General features: G+C 57.8%; 1 protein-coding gene across 12 annotated transcripts in view; it reads left to right on the top strand.

Moving 5' to 3' along the window:
• Nucleotides 1-19692, top strand: part of DLGAP2 (DLG associated protein 2) — a 256731-nt gene that overhangs the window by 182774 nt on the left and 54265 nt on the right. For all 12 annotated transcript variants that reach the window (XM_055123931.1, XM_055123928.1, XM_055123927.1 and 9 more), the window contains one exon: nt 8538-8570. In XM_055123931.1, coding sequence (XP_054979906.1) covers nt 8538-8570 — 33 coding nt within the window. The remainder of the gene's footprint in view (nt 1-8537; nt 8571-19692) is intronic.

The following is a 19692-nucleotide window of genomic DNA, read 5'->3' as shown; positions in this document are numbered from 1 at the left end:
CTCCACGTACAGTCTGATGCACAGCCTCAAGCTGGTGTGGGATTCTCTGAGTAAATGAAGAATCCAGGACGGGGTGGTGCTGGCTAATCGACCACCAGTAGCAGTGGAAGCTATGACGTGGGCAGGAAGGACTAAGTGGGGGTTGGGGTGAGCGGCGTGTGATGGCGAGGCCCTCGGGGCCCTGGAGGTCACAGCATTTGGATACCCATCAGCGTGCCAGGACAGAGCAGCACCCACAGAAGACTGGGGACATGAGGCCCAGCTCTACAGCAGACCGGAGGCCTCTGGAGGCCCTGGGGACACACACCCCCCTCAGCCTGCCACACATTCCACACTCAGGCGATGCCCGTGGTCTGTCCGAGCATCAGCCCTTGACATGGTGCCATACACCTCACACCCACCCCGTGCAGCTGCAGACACACACACAGAGCACCATCTACACCCACCTGGCAGGAGGCACATGAAGGAGGGCTGCCGAGAGGTGGCAGCTCACATCCGGACTTCAAAGGACGCCCTGGATTGTGTTTGTTTCAAGACTTCCCAGCAGCTGTGTTCCTCGGTGTCATTTCTCGGTCTGTTTCTTCTGGGATTGCAGTTTGGGTTGAATACCAGGGCTCGTCCATCCAGAGGCATCTGGGAGAGTGACAACGGGTACCTTTGCTCTTCCCTTCACAAAACATCACCTCCCCCGCCCGCCCCTGCCCTGCCCACTCAGCTGTTCCCCTGGAGCTTTGAAATATGTCGTTAGCATTCTTCTTAGAGACCATGAGAGTTTCTAGGGAGTCTCATTCCTCCTTACCCTGAAGCGCTGTTGTTCTTGTGCTAGAAGTATTCTTCACTCCCTCTTCTCACTTGCTCCATGATGAGGCGTCGGGATACGGCCGCGCAGTACAAACCCGCTCCCTAAGCAGACAAGTCTCTTTTCCTGGGTCTCTTGGTTTTCCTGGAGAGGAAATTCTGTTGCCGTGCGGGAGGACGTGCTTCCTTCGGCTCAGTGAACGGTCACTGTGCGTGGCGCTCACTGCCTCTGTCTAGCTTGCTAGTTCAGTGGGCTCATGCCAGCTTTTCAGAGCCAGGGTCGGGCATGGTCGTTGCTCTCTGGTAGATCTTTGCTTTGGTTCTAGGGTCACACTCGGTGGAACCGGGGGTGACCCCAAGCTCTGTGCCCAGGGATCATTCCTGGCGGTGTTCTGGGCATTGTTAGAATGAAACTGAATGAAACTTGCCGAGTGCAAGGCAAGCGCCATCTCACGTGGCTAAAGGAGCACCTTATCTGTTTGCCCTGTTTAACCCCCATGTCCGTGCTGTGCGTGTGAATGTCTGAACCCCATGTTCATGCTGCATGTGTCTGACCCCCATGTCCGTGATGTGCACACGCATGCATGCATGTGTGTGTGTATGTGTGTGTGCGCGTGTGCTCCACAAACTGTGTCTCCTGAGCCGAAATGCACGCTGGTGGGGGAACGTGGGGCTGTTCGCCGCTACTGTCAGTCGGGCTGAACTGGATGCATGACTGGAACTTTTCAGAGCAAAAGGAAAATTTAGATTTCAACCGGCAAAACTACATAAGCATGAAAAGCCATCAGTTATGCAAACGTTCAGATCAGCCTTGTGTCACTTTACAGCTTGAAGGTGCTTAACTCCAACAATTTAATTTAGAGCCTAACAGGGCTAAGAAGTATGGAGAAAGTGTAGCTGTCACTGTTTGAAGGACTTGCCTAATGAACCTTGCTGAGGCTTCCTGACTCTGTGCATCCGTCCCAAACACGGCACCTTAAGCATTTCCTTACGGGTCTCTGAGGGCCTTCAGCGGCGCCTTCACATGGTGTGCTGGGATTCCACGTGTCTGCACATAAACTGACCTACAGGGACAGAAATGACAAGACATGGCTGCTGAGCACTCTGGCCATGCAGTATTTGTAGTTGGAACTGGGGGTGGGGAAGGTTGGGTCTGGGCTGAGAACAGGGTGGACAGGGAAGCTGGGAGTCAGCATGGCCCCTCCAATGGGAAAGGCCGGGCTCCACCGTCAGCTGTAGGCCAGCACCTGCTGGCCCGTGCTGTCTTCATGTCCATCCCTATAGCTCTCCGGGCACTTCCTTCCTGTCCTGACTCCCACCCGACCATCCTCCCAGATGCTCCTCCTCCGTGCGAGGGAGTGAGGTGCTGTTGTGGGACCTGTCACAGTCGGGCCATGATAGGAGCCCAGGGACCCCAGGGACAAACACTGCTCTCCCGTGGTGGACCCCAGAGGGGCAGGACTTCAGGAGCACAGGCGCCAGGTGTGGGTAGCCCGGCTGTCACCTCTCTCTGCAGTCCTGTTGGTGCGTGAACTTGTCAGGAATGGGCAGCTGCATGGTGGACAGTGCAGATGTGCCCACAGGATCCCTGGGCCCCCCCTTTGTAGCTCCTGTGGGGACCTGTCTGGCAGAGGAAGACAGTTTCCTTTGGGGGGTCCTAGCCTTTGTATGTCCCCAACACAGCGCTTCACACCTGCTCACAGACTCCCCCCACAGTGCGCATGGTTCCATTCATCTACCCTCACCTGTGCTCACCTGTCCTCACCTCCCCTCACCTGTGCTTACCTGCTCTAACCTATCCTCACCTGCCTTGCTTGTCTCACCTGCTCTCATCTGCCATTTTCCGCCCTCACCTACACTCACCTACCCTCACCTACACTTACCTGTCCTCACCTGTGCTCATCAGCCCTCACCTGCACTCACCTAAACTAACCTGCACTTACCTGCCCTCACCTGTGCTCATCTGCCCTTTTCTGCCCTTACATGCACTCACTTACCCTCACCTGCACTCACCTGTCCTCATCTGTGCTCACCTGTCCTTATCTGCACTCACCTCTCCTCACCTGCACTTACCTTCCCTCACCTGAACTCACCTGTCCTCACCTGCACTCATCTGCCCTCACCTGTGTTCACTTGCCCTCATCTGTACTCACATTTGCTCACCTGCACTCACCTTTGCTCACCTCCCTTCACTTGTCCTTACCTGCCTCATCTGCCCTCACCTGTGCTCACCTGCCCTCACCTACCCTCAGCTGCACTCACCTGTCATCACCTGTGCTTACCTGTCCTCACCTTCACTCATCTGCCCTGACCTGCACTCACCTGCCTTCACCTGCACTCACCTGTCCTCACCTGCACACACCTGCTCTCACCTGCCCTTTTCTGCCCTCACCTGTACTCACCTATCCTCACCTGCTCTCACCTGTCCTCACCTGCACTCATCTGCCCTCGCCTGTGCTCAACTGCCATCTCTTTAGTTGTGTGGAACTCAGTAAAGTTGCACAGTCCAAGAAGATCCCTTCCCACCCAAGATCAGCCAACTGTGTGGGATTTATTGAAGTCACAAGGTTCAAGGCCACCCCTGCCAACATCTCAGAAGTGGCTTTGATCCCCTCGGTCACCTGCTGTCTGATGCGTCACAGAAAGTGCTCTCAGCAGGGCCAGAATGTCCCCTTGGGCCGGGAAGGCTGGTGTGCATGTGCAGGGCAGACCCCACTCCTGGGACAGTTGCCCCCATAGAACTGCAGTGTGTTACTTCGAAGCTCCTCAGGCCTTCCACGTCCCCATGCCCAAGAATCCGTGAGTTTTATCAGATTTCTGAAGCAGAGTCTGGGTCAGCTGTTTGGTCTCTCGTGAGGTCCCTGGACCCTTCGTACATGGGCTTCTCCAGTGAGCCCAGGCTGAGCACTCAGCCCCACTGCCAGGGCATGCTCTGGGCCTCACTCCCGCCTCCCTTCTGCCCTGAGCCACATGTTCCCTGCCACCCCCATGAGAGAAACCATCAGGAAACCAGGTTGGTGACACAGCTGCAAAGCCTGAGTAGCCCTGTCCCGTGACCTGGGTGCACTCCTCGGCATTATCCTTTGGCTCACCGCCGACATGGCTACCCCCTAGTCACCATCCTCCACAAATAGCAGGCGCTTCAGGAGGGTGCCCAGGCTGGCCCCCTGGACCTTACATGTGGGGCTGTGTTTGCGTGTAGACACAACAGCCTCTGTTCTAGGCAACCTTACTTGTCGAGCTGCTTCCTAGTATAAGCCACTGCAGGGTGCATGTCACTGCCGAGTGACCACACAGGCAAACTATTGTCACTCCAAGTCTGCGGGGAACCGTGTCGTTGGGATGCAGAGTCTGCTGAGCGAGGGTGATAATTAGAGCAGAAAGAGAGCGAAGTCGGGAAGACGCGCTGCAGAAGAGCAGAAGGACTCCTCACAGTGCCCTTAGAGCCGGCTTCCAAGAGGGACTGTGTAGAGTTAGTCTTAAAGACTAGACAGCATTTCGCCCACAGTGCTGAAAGCATCAGCCAGTCCCGTGGAAAAGAACCAAGTTAGGTCCCTGCCTCAGACAACTTGCAGGAGTTAACCCCAAGTGGATCAAGCAGCAGAACCCAAGACCAAAATTGTTGTGCACCGTGAACACATCCTTGTGTCTAGCTGAAGGGATGGTTCTCTAGGTATGGGCCAAGAAGTAAAGTCAACAAAAGGATTAAAGAGCAGTGGAGCTGGTGAGACACGAAGACCGTGTGGCAGAACCCATCCCCCAGAACATGAAAGGCAGCCCCGCCGTGGGGGAGAGCTCTGCAGTGCTCAGCTTAGCAAAGATTCTGTTCGGGAATCACACAAAAGCCCTTCATTAGAATCACAGAGAGCCACGCACCTGAGTGGTCACTACCCACGTGCTTGCTGAGCATCACGAGGCAGCAGAGAGATGCAGATCAATGCCACGTGGACACCCTCCCCCAGGCCAGATGCTGGGAGCAAAGGGCAGACGGAGTCAACAGCAGGACTGCTTCTGCTGCTGGCCCTGTGAAATGGCACAGCCCACCTGGAAATATCCCCTCAGAAGGGTAAGGAAGTTCACTCCCTGGTGTCCAGGGGAAACCAAAGGTGAACACGCAGTCAGTCTGGTCCGTGGACCTTTATAGATCATTGTTCATCATACGTGAGCCCCTGAGGGCCACGCACGTGGCGGCTGGCCCAACCCAGCAGTGTTGGGAGGACTCAAGTGTGGACACCTGAGCTGAGGGAGGGAAGACAGGTACTTCTTACAGCCTCTGCTCCTGCTTCTGCCAGGGAACAGAGCCTGAGCCTTCATCACTCCCCAGCTGGACAGGAGGGTTCCAGGAAGGCGCTGCGCCTGGCTGCATGCAAAGGAACACTTTGTAGCCTCTACAGACTGGCTGTCTCTAAAAAAGAAACTCAGGGCAGGTCTAAACCCGTTGTAAACACACTCGGATGCTCCAGGCAGCTCTGACTGCTTGCTTGTCAGCAAGTGAAAAAATGGGGGAAATTGTGGGGTTTTCTGGGGGGAGGGAAGCAGGCGAAGCAGATCCAAGCACGGATAAAATCAGAGCAGAGAGGCCACAGCCACCCCAGCTGCTGCAGTTTGCTCCCTCCGTGTGCAATGTGCCGCCCCTGTCCATGGTGCTGACCACACTTCAGCAAGAACTCCGGGAATCTCAACTATAAAAATCCTGCTGCGGTAAGTGGAAACCTGTCACCAACCTGGACAGCGGCTCCAGAGCGAGCCGTGTTTTGCTGACACTTTTGGAGCACTCTGAGGACATCCAGATGTCACGGGACACTGCTGATGCCCACTGTTCCGAGGGAGCATGGCAAGGGGGCTCCTGGCACTGCCCGCTCCTGGCCCTGCACCACCTTTACCTGCAGGTGCTGCAGACTATTTGGTTCCTTTAGAATTTCAGACAAATTGCCTTTAATTTGACAGCAAAAAAAAAAAAATCAGGCCAAGTCCCCAGAGGCTAATATTTATTTTTGTGCACAGCTATCAGAAATAGATGTGGACTGTGACTGAATACCGATTTTAAAAATCATTAATAATCTTTGTGACACTTGGAATACACAGCGGGGTGAGCTCACCACGCACCACGCTCCTGGGGGCACTTGCGCCCCATACCTGCCATCGTGTGTGTCTCTGGGACAGTGCAGGTCCGTATACACCATCCAGCTGTATAGTGGAGGCCTCGTGTTTCTCTGTGTGCACATGGAGAACATGCACATGTGTGTCCGACACCACACGCATATATGTAACAGACATGTATGGGGGCAGGGTATTATCCCAGTCAGCCCTGTGGGGATTTTCCCCAGGTGGAAACTAAATGCTCAGAGTTGCTGGCCTCCTTCTGTGGCCAGAGAGATGGCTTGCTGATGCCAGGGAGAGGGGTAGGACTCGGGAGGGCTGGTGAGGCGTGCGTCTCATTATGCTGGGGGCACAGTGAGGTGTGAATACAGTGGGGTGTGGGTACAGTAGGGGCACAGTGATGTGTGGGGCACAGTGGGGCAGGGCTTGCCAAGCTGCGGGGGTGGTACTGGGTGCCAGGTTCCAGGGTTGCAGTTGGCAAAGCCGCCCAGGCCGTGCCCAGATCTGCACCCACCCAGTGTCTGTGGGGCAGGTGCCTCTGCACCAAGCTGTGCGGTGCCAGGTGAGGTCCCGATTGGCCCATGTGGTTCTGGAGGGGCTCGGGCTCAGGCTGCAGAGGGAACCTGCCACAGATCCGGAGCAGAAAGAGTCACGGGGCCCAGGGGCAGGGCCCAGGGGCAAAGGAGGGCCGGGCGGGGCTCCCTCTGGACGCAGCAGCATCTGGTCCTGAACTTGGACTGCCGGAACCTTCAGGCTTCCCGCCCACCCGCCTGCGTCCACGCTTCCCTCTGTTGTAGAGGCCCCTGTCCTCTCGCTCTCCTGCAGCCGCCAAGATGCTGAGGGGCGGCCGGTGCCTCCCTTGCAGTTTGGAGAAGTGCAGAGGCAGCTTGTCTGCCACCAAACTGCTGTTGTTCTGAGCACTGGTGACTGCAGGCAGAAACTTAACCCAGATTCCTCCTCCCCAGACCGGATGCAGCTCCTCCCTGGAGGGGCCCTGCCGCCCCCTCAACCACCCCCCATGGTCCCCCTCACTAACTCCAGGGACTGCCCCAGCTGACCGCCTGCCGGGAGCCGGCCGGAGCCCCTGTCAGATTAGTCGGGGGCGGGGGGGGGGGGAATTCTTTCCCAACAGCCAGCCTGGGGCGATGGGTTACTACTCAGGGCTCAGGCTCAGGCCCTGACATGATTATCTCACATTGGGGGTGTCCTGGAGGGAAAATTATTTCTCTCCACTAGCAGGTAAAGTCACAGTTCATTTTTTTTAATGGAAACACTAGTAACAGCTAATATTTCAGACTTCCTCTGCTTCGGATTCAACCTTCCCCCAAAGCCTAACCTACTTGTGTCTTGAAGAGAGCGTCTCCGAGGAGGGTTCTGCTGTGTCGAGGCCCCTGGCCCCAGGCTGAGGAGCCTGCTGTCTCCAGCTCAGCCTGCCCAGCCCCCAGGCTCCGAGGGCACTTACATTCATCCAGGGGACTCCCAGGGGACTCCCGAGAGCCCCATGCCCATCCCAGTGCGGCTGGGGAGCTCCAAGGTGCACACCTGCTGTGCAGAGCGATCTGGGGAGGCCTCTGCTGCCCCCCAGTCCCCTCTGCGGCATGTGCCGCCAAGAGCACATTATGTGCACGTGTGATGTACGGGGACCAGGCGTGCGGGCTCAGAACCTGCGGGTTCCAGCGCTGGACGTGCGGGTGTGGGCGTGCAGATGCGGGCGTGCAGGGTCCAGACAGACACGTATGTGCCCTATATGCAGGTTCAGGATGTGTGCGTGGTAGACGCACGTACCACAGGCGCGTACCCGATGTGCAGCAGGCCGGCTCAGGGAGTGTGTGCTCTGTGTGCATGCCCAGCCCTGCGTGCTCCCCCCGTTGCATCGTGCTGCCTACAACGTGCACATTTCGGTGCCTACAAGTCACTGTGGACCGGACCTGCTGGCCTCCACCACCTCGGGGTGCTTAGATGCCCATTGTGACTCATGGAGGGCACAGTGTGTAGGGCACCTGGGGGCGTGGACAGGGGTGGGCAGGGGCAGGGGTGGCCCTGGTGGCCCTGGCTCAACTGCCCGAAGCTCTGTGCACCTCTGAACTCACACGAGGCTCCGGGACCTGTCCCAGCCCCCATTCATGGCCTGGGAGGATGCTGGTCTCTGCCGTCCAGAGCTGGACATGCCCCTGGTGGGGGGTGGCCAGGTCCCCGCAGAGCGAGGGCACGTGCTGCAGGAGCCCCAGGAAGGACCCACCATCGAGCGTCTCCATCTCGGCTGCTTTCCTGGGGTCAGGCATGTGTCCTGACCGCAGCATACACAGCTCCTTGCTCTGGTCTCATTCCTCATGGCCAGGTGGCCACTGCTGTCCCCCATGGTCCCCTGTGTCAGAAGGGACACATGGGAGAGCGGGCAGTGACTCGGGAGCAGAGATGCTGGGGTCCGGTGAGAAGATGGACCGGCTGGCCGCAAGCGCGGTGTGTGAGGGGTGAGCACGGGGGGTGTCGCAGTGCCACGAACTCAGTGTGGCATTTTCCATGTGGGCAGGAGGTGCGGGCAGTGTGGTGTGGCTGGGGCTGTGGGTCACGGTGGTACCTGTCCCCGGCTGAGCCACCTGCTGATTCCCTCTCTCTCTCTCTCTCTCTTTGTCTCGCAGAGTCCCAGTGCACCCTCTGTGGAGAGCCGGAAGGTGAGTGTCTGTGGGGGGCAGGGGGGCAGCCATGCCACTGGCACAGCGAGGGGGGGTCTGTGCTGGGTGTTTGATGGGCAAGGTGTACGTGCACAGGGCGCGGGGTCAGGGGCGCCACCCCGCAGGGCGCCCGGCCAGCACGGGCCAGGACTTGGAAATCAGGTCTTGGCCCCACACCACAATGCTCCATTTCATTCCTGGTCCAGGTGTTCGAGTTAGAGTTTGGGCCTCGCGTGGATCAGCCTGGGGAGCTGCTGAACCCCAACCCAGAGGCCTGGCCACGAGCCGTCCCTGGTGGCTCGACAGTGGGCGAGGGGGGCCTCTGCAGAGGCCACAGCCGAGATTCTTGGGAGCACTTTGAGGGTGGGACTCCCAGGGGTCGAGAGGGTCCCAGAGAGAATGTGGGGGCCCTGAGGCCGCTGTGACGGAGCCCTCTGAGCCTCTGGCCAGTGTCCTGCAGGAGGGTGGGCCGTGGGCCAAAGCCCGGGTGCCGGGCAGTTCTTCTGGTCGTGTGCCCCCGGCGCTCAGATCTGCATGACCCCCCCCCCCCCACGACGTGCAGCCTCTGCCCTGTCTGGTCCAGTCTCTGCCCTGCCCCCCACCCCTCCCTCGCACTTTGCTGAATGTGTCGGAGACATCGAGAAGGTGGCCTGGTCCCCAGTGTCCCCACACTCGCCTCCAGCTTCCTGGGCCCGTGTTTCCACAGTCAGGTGCCTGTCTCTGACCAGACTGGTGTGTTTGCCGCTGCCCAGTACCTCAGGGAGGAGACAGGGGTCAGCTGGTCACGGCCACCAGGCTCTAAGGTGGGCGAGCCAGGGGGCTGCACAGGGCAGGCGCACAGTGGTCCGTGGAGCGGAGCACTGCCCCGAGGCCCAGGGTGCAGGAGGCGGGGCCTGGCCAGCCGCTCTTCTGGCTCAGAGCTCACAGCGCCCGCCGGGGTGGGGCACCGAGCCTTGCTGGTGTCTTCAGGGCTCCAGCTGGACCCAGAGCAGGTGTGAAGAGCGTGGTGTGAAGTGGGCAGGGGTTGGTCCGGCCTGCCCCGTCCCCCCTCCATCTGCTCTGGGTTCAGATGAGGAGCAGGGAGCGGCTCTTCTGCAGAGAGGGGAGAGGGGGGACGGGCCCAGCCTCAGCTGCTGCTTTGAAAAGCACTAGCTCATGAATATTCATGCATTTGTAAATCATTGAAGTGATTAGTCTAAGTGTGCAGGCTGGCGCCTGAGCAGAATCCACAATCAGCCTTTTTTGTCTGGTGGTCCCGTCCCCGCCAGGAGGGGGCCCAGGGGAGCTGGGCAGGCCAGTGGCAGCCCTGCCCTCTACTCCCTCCCAGGCCCGGGGCTGCCAGTGCTGAGCGGGTGAAGGGAAACCCCTTCTCACTTCCCTGCTCCCTCGGGAGACTCGTCCTGTGGCCACAGATCGCACCGTCAGCTCTGGGTCTGGTGACAGTATCTGTCAAGCCTACGAGACCAGAAACAGTTCACAGGCCGCTGAGCACTCGGACTCTGCCACTGGGACTCCCGATGGTGTGGCCCATGTTTCTGAGAACTTGGAGTTTAATTGCGTCTAAAATGTAGATCACAATTTCCATGTGCAAATTGCTTACTTACTCCATTGCCAGGTTCCAAAATGGGTTTTCATGAGATGAAAATGGCTCCTGAAAATGGCTCGTTGTTTGTTGTCTGTGGTCTTTCTTGCCTAAGATCAGAGAGAAGATCCAGCTGATAGTTGGAAGGGTCTGTCTGGGCATAGTCTGCCCACAGGTTCTCTGCTAGTGTCCTGGAGACCCCCACCCCAGAGCAGACAGGCATGTAACTCACTGTGGGGGCCTCACCTCTGACAGACCCACAGCTCACTGGGGGGTCTCACCTCTGACAGACCCACAGTTCACTGAGGGGCAGGGGTCGTTTCTCACCTTCAATGGGCTCACAGCTCACTGAGGGAGTCTCACCTCTGACAGACCCACAACTCACTGAGGGGTTCTTACCTCTGATGGGCCCACAGCTGACTGAGGGGGTCTCACCTCTAATGGATCCACAGCTCACTGAGGGGGTCTCATCTCTGACAAACCCATATTTCACTGAGGGGGTCTTGCCTCTGATGGGCTCACAGCTCACTGGCTGTGTGGGGGGGTCTCCCTCTGACAGACACACAACAGGAGATCTTGTTCTCTTGTCTTTGCACATGAGGATGCTGATTTGTCTTGCTTCCTGGAGCATTTGTGGGTGCTGCGGCTTCTCTGTCTGAAACCAGGCAAGTGTGTTGTAGATTCAGCCCTGGGAAACTTAGCTGAGAGATGCCGCCTCAGACTTTCCAGCAAAAGCCCAGAAAACCATGTGCTTTGGGAGGGACCAAAATCAGCTGATGGATTTTTGTTTGTTTGTGGTTCCTGGTACAGCTCACCTTCCTAGCAGATAGATTCTGTGGTGAGAGACACAGTAAACTCTTGGCAGTGTTCTCTCAGAATTCTCTCAGAGAATTCCCTTGAAAACTACCACAACGTCATATGATTATGAGAAGTTGATCCTCTCTGGCATTTAGCCCTGTTTAAAGCCAGGGTTCAAACTGGCTGTTAGGTGCCTGTCCGGCACCAGGAACGCAGATGGGTTTCAGCATGAAACGCTTCCTGAGGTCTCGGCTTGAGGCGGACTGTGTGGTGAATACACATAATCTGGAAAGTAGTTTTGTAGACACTCCAGTGTGAAGGTAAACTTGAGAATAGTACGAGAAGTTTAAGAAAAGAGAATTGTTTCTGAATAAGGTATTGGGGGGGGGAAGGGCTGTTACCAAAAATTGGGACCAGAGAGAGAGTATAACATCTATGGCACTTGCCTTGCATGAGTCTGAGTTAAATCCCCGGACCCCAGGTGGTCCCTGCAGGGTGATCCCTGAGTGGAGAGCAGGAAGTAAGCCCTGTGCACAGCAGATGTGGTTCCAAAGCCCAAACCCAAACCACACCCAGAACAAAACAAAACAAAAATACAAATCGCCTGAACTTGGTGGGGGCTCTTGGTGGAGGAGCAGGGGATGGGGGTGGGATGTAGGACCTGTGCAAATGGTAATGTTAGCTCAGCACTGTTGTGAGCTGTGACCCGGACACAGGGTGACATAGGATGGAGTCCAGTATGAAAACACACGTGCAAACTGCCTGTCGCTCCTGGAAGCTGCCATGGAGTCGAATTTACTGTTGACAGAGGAAGAGGAGTTCCTCATCTCCCTCCCTGTCCCCAAGGAAGTTGTAGTTGCGTCCTGTCCCCTCCTCGGACTCCCCAATTTTCAAGGCAGATGCCTTTCCCCTGAGTCCACACCAGATCGGGCCTGCCTGGACTCGGGCCCCCACCAGCGGGGCAGTGATAAGTCTGCTTTTCTGAGGGGACCTGGGTGGTCCAGTTAATAGCCTCTCTCCCCTGGACACGCGGCCCCCACCTTTCCGGGGGCCATGGTGACCTCTGTCTTCCTCATGAGACATCTTTCAGCCATGCCTGGGTCAGGGCCTCTGATCCCATTCCCAGTGGTTAGTGGAACATCACCAGCGTTCATCAACTGCCTGTATAATCTGCATTTCTCTGGCCTGGGAATCCAGCCGGAAGAGAGGTCCACTCCTGCCCCTGTACCTGGGGCCACCCACGGTCAGTGTCTCAAGAAGGAAGGGTGTTGTCCCGCGAGTCATTTTTGGGGGGGGGGTCAGATGGTTCACGAGGCCCAGGGGTCCCCACCTGCACTCACATCATAACTAAGCCACGTGTGTCTGTTGTCAGGACACAGTGAATCTTGCATGGAAATGGTGGCATCTACAAGGCCCTGGGACACAGAATCCTGAGCCTGGGCAGGCAGAGATAGGGCTCGGCCCTGAGAAGCAGAAGCAAGGGCCAGGACTGAAAGTGGGGCCACGGTCCAGGGCCAGGAGTGAGGGTGGAGCCACGGTCCAGGGCCAGGAGTGAGGGTGGGGCCACGGTCCAGGGCCAGGAATGAGGATGGAGTCTGGCCCAGGCGGGGTGAGGAGAGCAGGGGCTGGGCAAGCTGGGTGTCATGGCGTGGGTGAGACACCCACCCTACTCTGACTCCCAGCTCTGCTGTGTCCCCTGGGCACCTGTGAGTCCCTCCTGGCTCTCCCCGCCCTCTAGACACCCATCACTCCCCTCCCATTGTTCTTTTGTGTCCTCTGGATCTTGCCGGACGTGGCTGTGGGTGCAGAGTGCAGCAGGCCGGGCGGGCAGAGGCCGACTCTTTGCCTCCCCGCGGCAGCCTGGCTCTGAGCCACCACACACAGCAGCTCGGGAAATCTTCCCGCAGAGGCCTTGGAGCTGGGCAGAGCAAGCTGGGGCAGCTGCACCCCGCCCTGGAGGGGGCCCTGGGTGGTACCCAGAGCAGCGGGGGTTGGCCTGGAGCCAGCTCTGCTGACCCTGAGGGCAGGGGCAGAGTCAGGGACGTGTCCCATGGACCAGCTAGCCAGAGCCTGAGCCCAGCCCTGCTTTCAGCCACAGTTCCCAAATCAGGAACAAGCTGGGCCCCCAAACCTCCTCCATGACTCGGAGAACATTCTAGCAAGAGGGTGCACCTGGAGCATTCTGGAAAGAGGCCCCGTTGTGACGGGGCTGGGAGGGAGGGTCACCCCAAGGTCAAACTGCCCACCTGGCTGGATTGTCGGATCCCAGGGACTCTCTGTCCCCTCACGGCACCCCATTGCCACGGAGACGCAGTTCAAGATGTCACCCTCCATCAGGACCCTTTGTGACTGGGTCTGAATGACAGAGGATGGAATGTCTGTGCAGGGTGCCCTTGCTCCTTGTCCTCCTGTCCCCCTCCCTCCCTGTTACCCTCTCTATCTCTCTCCCGTTCCCTGTCACCACCCCAGTCTCCATGTGCTCACATGACCCACAGCACAGGCCAACAGGAGGGGGGCGGGGAGGGCCATAGGGGCAGGGAGCATCCATCAAGGGTGTCTGAGTGCTGAGTATCTATGCAGCACCCAGTGGGCTTTGTCTCATGTGTGTGTGTGTGTGTGTGCATGTGTGAGTATGCATGAGTGTACATTTGTGTACGTGTGTGTGGTGCATGAGTGTGTGGGTATGCATGAGTGTGCATGTGTATGGTGCATGAGTCTATGTGTGTGGTGCATGAGTGTGCATGTGTGAGGGTGCGTGTGTGAGTATGCATGAGTGTACATGTGTGTGGTATATGAGTGTGTGGGTATGCATGAGTGTGCATGTGTGTGGTACATGAGTATGCATGTGTGGGTGTGCATGAGTGTGTGTGGTGCATGAGTGTGCATGTGTGAGTGCATGTGTGCAAATATGCATGAGTGTATGTGTGTGCAATGCAGGAGTGTGGGTATGCATGAGTGTACGTGTGTATGTGGTGCATGAGTGTGTGGGTATGCAGGAGTGTGCATGTGTGGGTGTGCATGAGTGTGTGTGGTGCATGTGTGAGTGTGCATGTGTGCAAGTATGCATAAGTGTACATGTGTGAATGTGCATGTGTGTGAAGATGCATGAGTGTGTGTGTGACTGTTGTGCAGACCGGGGGAACCACAGTGTGAATGTCACCTGCATCAGTGGCCGGCCAGTGCTCATGGCCACCCACCAGCTCTGGGATCTGGGCCTGAACTAGGGACTGCCAAGGTCGGGGCCCTGCTGGGTCCTTCCCCTCGGGGGCTCCAGGGGCTATTGCTCGGGGAGGGGGCATTGTGGCTGCAGAAGCCGCTCCAGCTCTCTGCTGCCCAGCGGCTGCCCAGACCCAGGCTGAGCCATCCGGGGACACACCCAGAGGGGAGCTTGGCATGTGCCCGCCCCCACTGCCTACCAGCAGAGCCCAGGGAGCTGTAGGAGGGGGCTGGGATGGAGATCAAGATGGAGGCTGGGGGTCCCCAGTACATGCGGCGTCACGGGACCCTGGCAGAGGTGCCTGCAGCTCCAGGATCTGCAGCCAGCGCCGTCTTTCTGGAAGCTTCTAAGCTCCTCACATGCTGGAGTTTGCTGCATAAAAACCTGGGACTGCATTTGAACAGACTCCAGAGTGCAGCCAAACTCACCAAGAAACTGTTTTAATGAGCTGCAGGTGGAATGAAGACGGGCTCCGGCCCAGCGAGGGGGGAGGGAGGAGAGAGGAGGAGGGGGAGGAGGGAGGAAGGAAGAAGAGAGGGAGGAGGGAGGAGAAAGGAGGGAGGGGAGGAGGGAGGAAGGGAGGAGAGAGGGAGGAGGGAGAAGGGGAGAAGGAGAGACGGAGGAGGGAGGGAGGAGGGCCTGCTCAGGTGGGCTGGGTCGCTCACGCGTGCAGGAACTGTGTGTGAGTCTGCCTGCATGAGTGTGTGAGCCATCTCCCCAAGTTGAGCACCTTTGTGCCTGGCCAAGAATCTGCTCAGCTGGCCCGCGGGCTGCAGACGTGTTAGTACTCTCTAGCTCGAGCCACTGGTGCCCCATTTCTCAGCAGGCGAGTCTTGTCGGTATGATCGTGTGAGAGCACATCCTTCACAGTGACACGTTGTCTCGCTGAATAACTGTTTATCACTTCTCGCCTGTGGTCGTCAGGTCTGGCTTCACATTTATAACGGATGCGCCAATAAAGCAAACCCCAGTTCGTGAGGTAGGTCGCACGGGGCCGTGGCCTCTCTGTGGAGATGTGGAAGGGAGATACGAGCCGGCCGTGAGCTCACAGACATCAGGTCAGGGTCCTCCCGGGGCATGTGCTCCGTCAGGCTCAGGTAAAACCAGGAGTGACAAACTGGGCAGTCGGGTGCTGGAGGGATGGGAAGAAGTCTCTGTGCTTTTCCCCTCCGAGGTGAGGGGACTTCTGGTCATGCTCCTCTCACAGTGCTCACAGGCCAGTGGTGCTGGACACGTGAGGCATGTCCAGCCCTCTGAACCACTCCTGGCCCCAGGAAACTGTTTGGTGTCTTTCCTGCTGCAGCAGACATTATCACACTGGCCACGAGCTCTTGGCTTGGTGCCCCCGGCACCCACTGCTGCTGGGCATCACTACTGACTTACAAGCCTGGAGGGCATGGCCAGGACTCCGGTCCTCCCCATCAGGGTCACATCCGGGGGTCCACAGTGGAGTTGGCACCCCCCAGACTTCAGTGTATGGGGAGCGATCCACCCGCATCCGCTGCTTGGCAGAAAACCTGCAACGGGGAAGCGCAATGTGATAGATTTGTGCGGGATGTTCAGAGGAGGTGACATAGATCAGCTGTGGAGACACCGTGGACGGCCGTGCTGAGCCGGTGGTGGTGGTGACTTCATTCCGCGCAACACCAGCCCCAGCTCCCGTTCCTGCTGGGATGGGTGTGGGCGCTCCTGGGGCGTCCCCGGGGAGGAAGGCTCAGAGTGGCTGCTGTTGTCACATTTCTGGAACTCTGTCCCCAGTGTCAGAGAGGCAGCGACACGTGAAGTTCCCTATAAAACAGTGCCTCAGAGCGCTCTAAAGCGACCGAAAATGAGTTGTTTTTGTGGAAACAGAGCAAAAAAAAAAAGCATACCACCTATTTTAGAGACATGATTTTATTTTTTGATATACAAAGACAGCATTTTGTATATTATTCCAAATATACAAAATGCCTTACATTTTGTATATTATTCCAAATATACAAAATGCCTTATTCCGAAGGTCAGCCACAGGGCCAAGCAGGCTCCTGCCCTGGACGCGGTGTCAGGGCCCCCCTCGTCCAGCTCCGCTCCGGCCTCAGTGGCTTCTTAGCCCCACGCCCTCAGAGCCACACGCCACTCTGGCGTCTAACCACTTCTCACAAACCCATTATTCTGCTTTTTAACCCCAAAGATGCTGTGAGAAAGGAGCTGGGGACTGAGTGCTCCACCAGGTGGACGCTATGTCCCTCAGGTCACAGGCCACCTGCCCAGTGTTGCATCTGCTCGGCCCCAGCCTGCTCTGCTGTGTGGAGGGAGGCCGAGGGCCTGTGCGGGCCACGTGGTCACTGTGTGGCTGCTCCCAGGGTCGCTCCTGTGGTCTCTGCATGGTCACTTGGTGTGGTCTCTCCTGTGGTCTCTCCCATGATCTCTCTGCATGCGTTCTCTGCGTGGTCACTCAGCACAGTCTCTCCCATGGCCACTCACCATGGTCACTCAGCATGGTTGACTCCATGGTCGCTCTGTGTGGCTGCTCCATGTGGTTGGTCTGCATGGTCATGTGGTCACTCAGCCTGGCTGCTCCCATGGTTGCTCTGTGTGGTCACTCCCATGGTCGCTCCGGGTGTCACTCTTATGGTTGCTCCACATGGTCACTCCCGTGGTCACTCTGTAAGTCCTGTGCTTCTGCTGTTTGTGGGGTCACATCACCTCTGGGCTCTCACTTCCGGCCACAGAGCTCACACTCTCCTCTCACACTCCTTTCCTACCCAGTGGCCTTTCTCCTGGTTGTGGCCACCCCTGGCACTTGTGGCCCCCAGCAGTGGCACCCCCGACAGACAGCCTGTCTGCTCTCTGAGTCTGTTTCCTCCTGAAAGTCCTTTGCACTCCCTGGACCGGAGGAAGTGAGGGCAATGAGGTCTCCAACTCGGGGTTCCCAGGAAGTCCACAACAAGCTGGGGACGGGGGTGTTGCCGCCAGTGCATCTCCCCTTGTGCACATTGAGCCCCTCCCGAGCCCTGGGCTGGGTTCTCACCAGCTTCTTGGGCTGGTTTCAGTGACATGGGAGTCATCCCTGAATACACGTGAAGCTCCGCCTTATCATTCCACTGACTCAAACCTGCACAATTATGATTGTGGCTTTCCTGTGCACCCCTCATGTGAATTCCTTAGGATGGATCCCAGAATCGCTGCCACTCAACAAACTCTGGGAACCGGAAGTGGGGGACACACACTTTCTAAAGGGTGGCACAGAGTGTACACATAGAGCACGCAGCGTGCACATGTACACACAGCATACACAAGCACACACAACACAGACATGCAGCATGAGCACAGAACACACCATACACACAGCCCACAGTGAACACACTGTATGCAGCATGCACACGGCATGTGTCAGTGTGCACACAGCATGTGCAGGTCACATGCACTGTACATGGAACACCCATGGTGCATGCAGACAAGTATACATATGTATGCATAGCAAAGCCTGGTGCACATACAGGAGAGGCACATCTGCCCACACCGCAGTGTGTCCATGCCACATGACTAGAGCACACGTGTCATACACACGCATGGCCCAAATATCGTCCTTCCTGTTGTTCACAGGCAGTGGTGTGTGGGGGTGTCGGTTTGTCTGAGAAGTGACATCTCAGCAGGCAGGCAGGCCTCCAGGAGCAGGTCAGAGGCATAAGGAACGAGTCCCAGCTCCGTCCCAGAGGCCACGTCCTACCCACCCTGCCTCCTCTGCCAGGGGTGAGTGCCTGCGTGCCGTGTAGAGCTGAGGGCTCACACCCGGGTGCAGGTGTGTGTGGGGCCAGCTCACCCGAGAAAGGACAGAGCAGCGACACTCTGGAGGCTCCAGCAGGCTGTCTTGGGGTGGGCTCTGGTTTGGCTCCCGCACCGGGCCGGCCTAGCAGACGCAGGTGCCAGCCACAGCGGGCACAGCAGGCACTGGGGGCAGGGAAACCGCCTTCCAGCTCTCTCGGCAAACAGAGCTGGATTACTTGTATGAGCCACTTACCCTGTGGGTTCTCCACTGTTTACATATGAAAGTGCAGAGGGAGCCTGTGCCAGGAGCCCAGGTCTCTCAGCCACAGGCAGGATCCTTCTGCGGGAGTCACAAGGGGCATCCTGGCGAGGGTCCTTCCCTCTGTCCTTGACCCGGCTCTGCATCCCCTTCTCTGCACGCACTCCCGTGCTCCACGGCCTGCCGTCTGCTCGGAGTCTGCCCAGGACCTGGTGGAGTGTGGGATAGTAGCCGTGTCAGGCGAGGTTCTCCCGTGAACGGGGCTGGTTCGCCACTCACAGGCTCAGTGGTTCTGTAGAGAAATGAGACGGGAAGATGGCAGAGCGGTTTGAGTTAAACATGTCCTGCACTCACGGGAGACTTCTCTGGGCATTCATTGTCGCAGACACAGTCGGTACACTTCTCGGTGAAAAATGTGATTCATTTCCCTGTCGGTGTGCCCATATTTCACGTGAGACACTAATGAATGCACCCAGCACTGTAGTCTAGTAGTCTAGTTCGAAGGGATGTCGAACAAGAACTCGGTGCAGCCCGAGAGTCCTAGAGGGGAGAGGCCGGGGTTGATGTGTGGTGCCTGGGTCTCGGGGGTCCAGCCATGCAGGGCAAGCCGGGTCAGGGGAGACAGAAAGCTGAGCAAAGCACTGCCTGGCTGACCTGTCTCTGACCCGTGCGTGACCTGTGCACCCACACACAGACACACAGGGCGGTACACACAGTGGGTAGAAAGCAACGCCAGGAGGTTGGAGAGATGTGCTGACTCCCCAACACAAGGCCCCCAGGTGTCAGTTGCAGGGCTGTCCTCGCCCCCCTGGGCTCCGTGAGGGCATGAAGATGCCCACCTCCGCCCGCTCAGCTCTCCTGTGTCCCACACGGCGTGTGGTGACAGGTCTGTCAGAGGGTCCTCGGGAGGCTGAGCACGGCTGTGCGGGAAGCAGAGGGTGAGTGGGTCTCGCCTGGAACCTGCAGGGGCTCCCCGGCATGGAGCTGCAGCGCAGACGTGGAGCCGGGGGCACTCAGAGGGGGGCTCCAAGTCGCAACAAAGGCCTGGCGAATTCTGTGAAGAGAGATTGACAGACCCATCTGGAGCTTTTGGTTCCGTGCTTTATTTCATGTTATATTATTTTTGGTTTGGGGGGGTCACATAGCCAGCATGCTCAGGGCTCACGCCTGACTCTGCACTCAGGACCACACCTGGCACTGCTTGGAGGACCATCTGGGGTGCTGGGGATGGAACCTGGGTTGGCCACGTGCAAGGCGAGTGCCCTCCCCACCACCCTCCAGCCCTTGCTCCGTACTGTAGAGGTTGAAGGAACAGATCCAGATGGTCTTGGGTGTGGGAACCAGTAAAATACATGGCAGGGTGGCCCTTGGGGGGGTCTCCGTGCATAGGTGCGGGTCCTTCCCCATTTTCTGGGTCCACCAAAGCCACAGCCCTCATTGTTCCCTGCACTTAGTTTACGTGAACATACTGTCACTGTGATCAACTCAACACTTGGTTATAACGTGGCTTACACGATGG

This window comes from Sorex araneus, chromosome 1, assembly GCF_027595985.1.
Source record: "Sorex araneus isolate mSorAra2 chromosome 1, mSorAra2.pri, whole genome shotgun sequence".
NCBI classification, from domain to species: Eukaryota; Metazoa; Chordata; class Mammalia; order Eulipotyphla; family Soricidae; genus Sorex; species Sorex araneus.
This window is presented reverse-complemented; position numbering and strand designations above follow the sequence as displayed.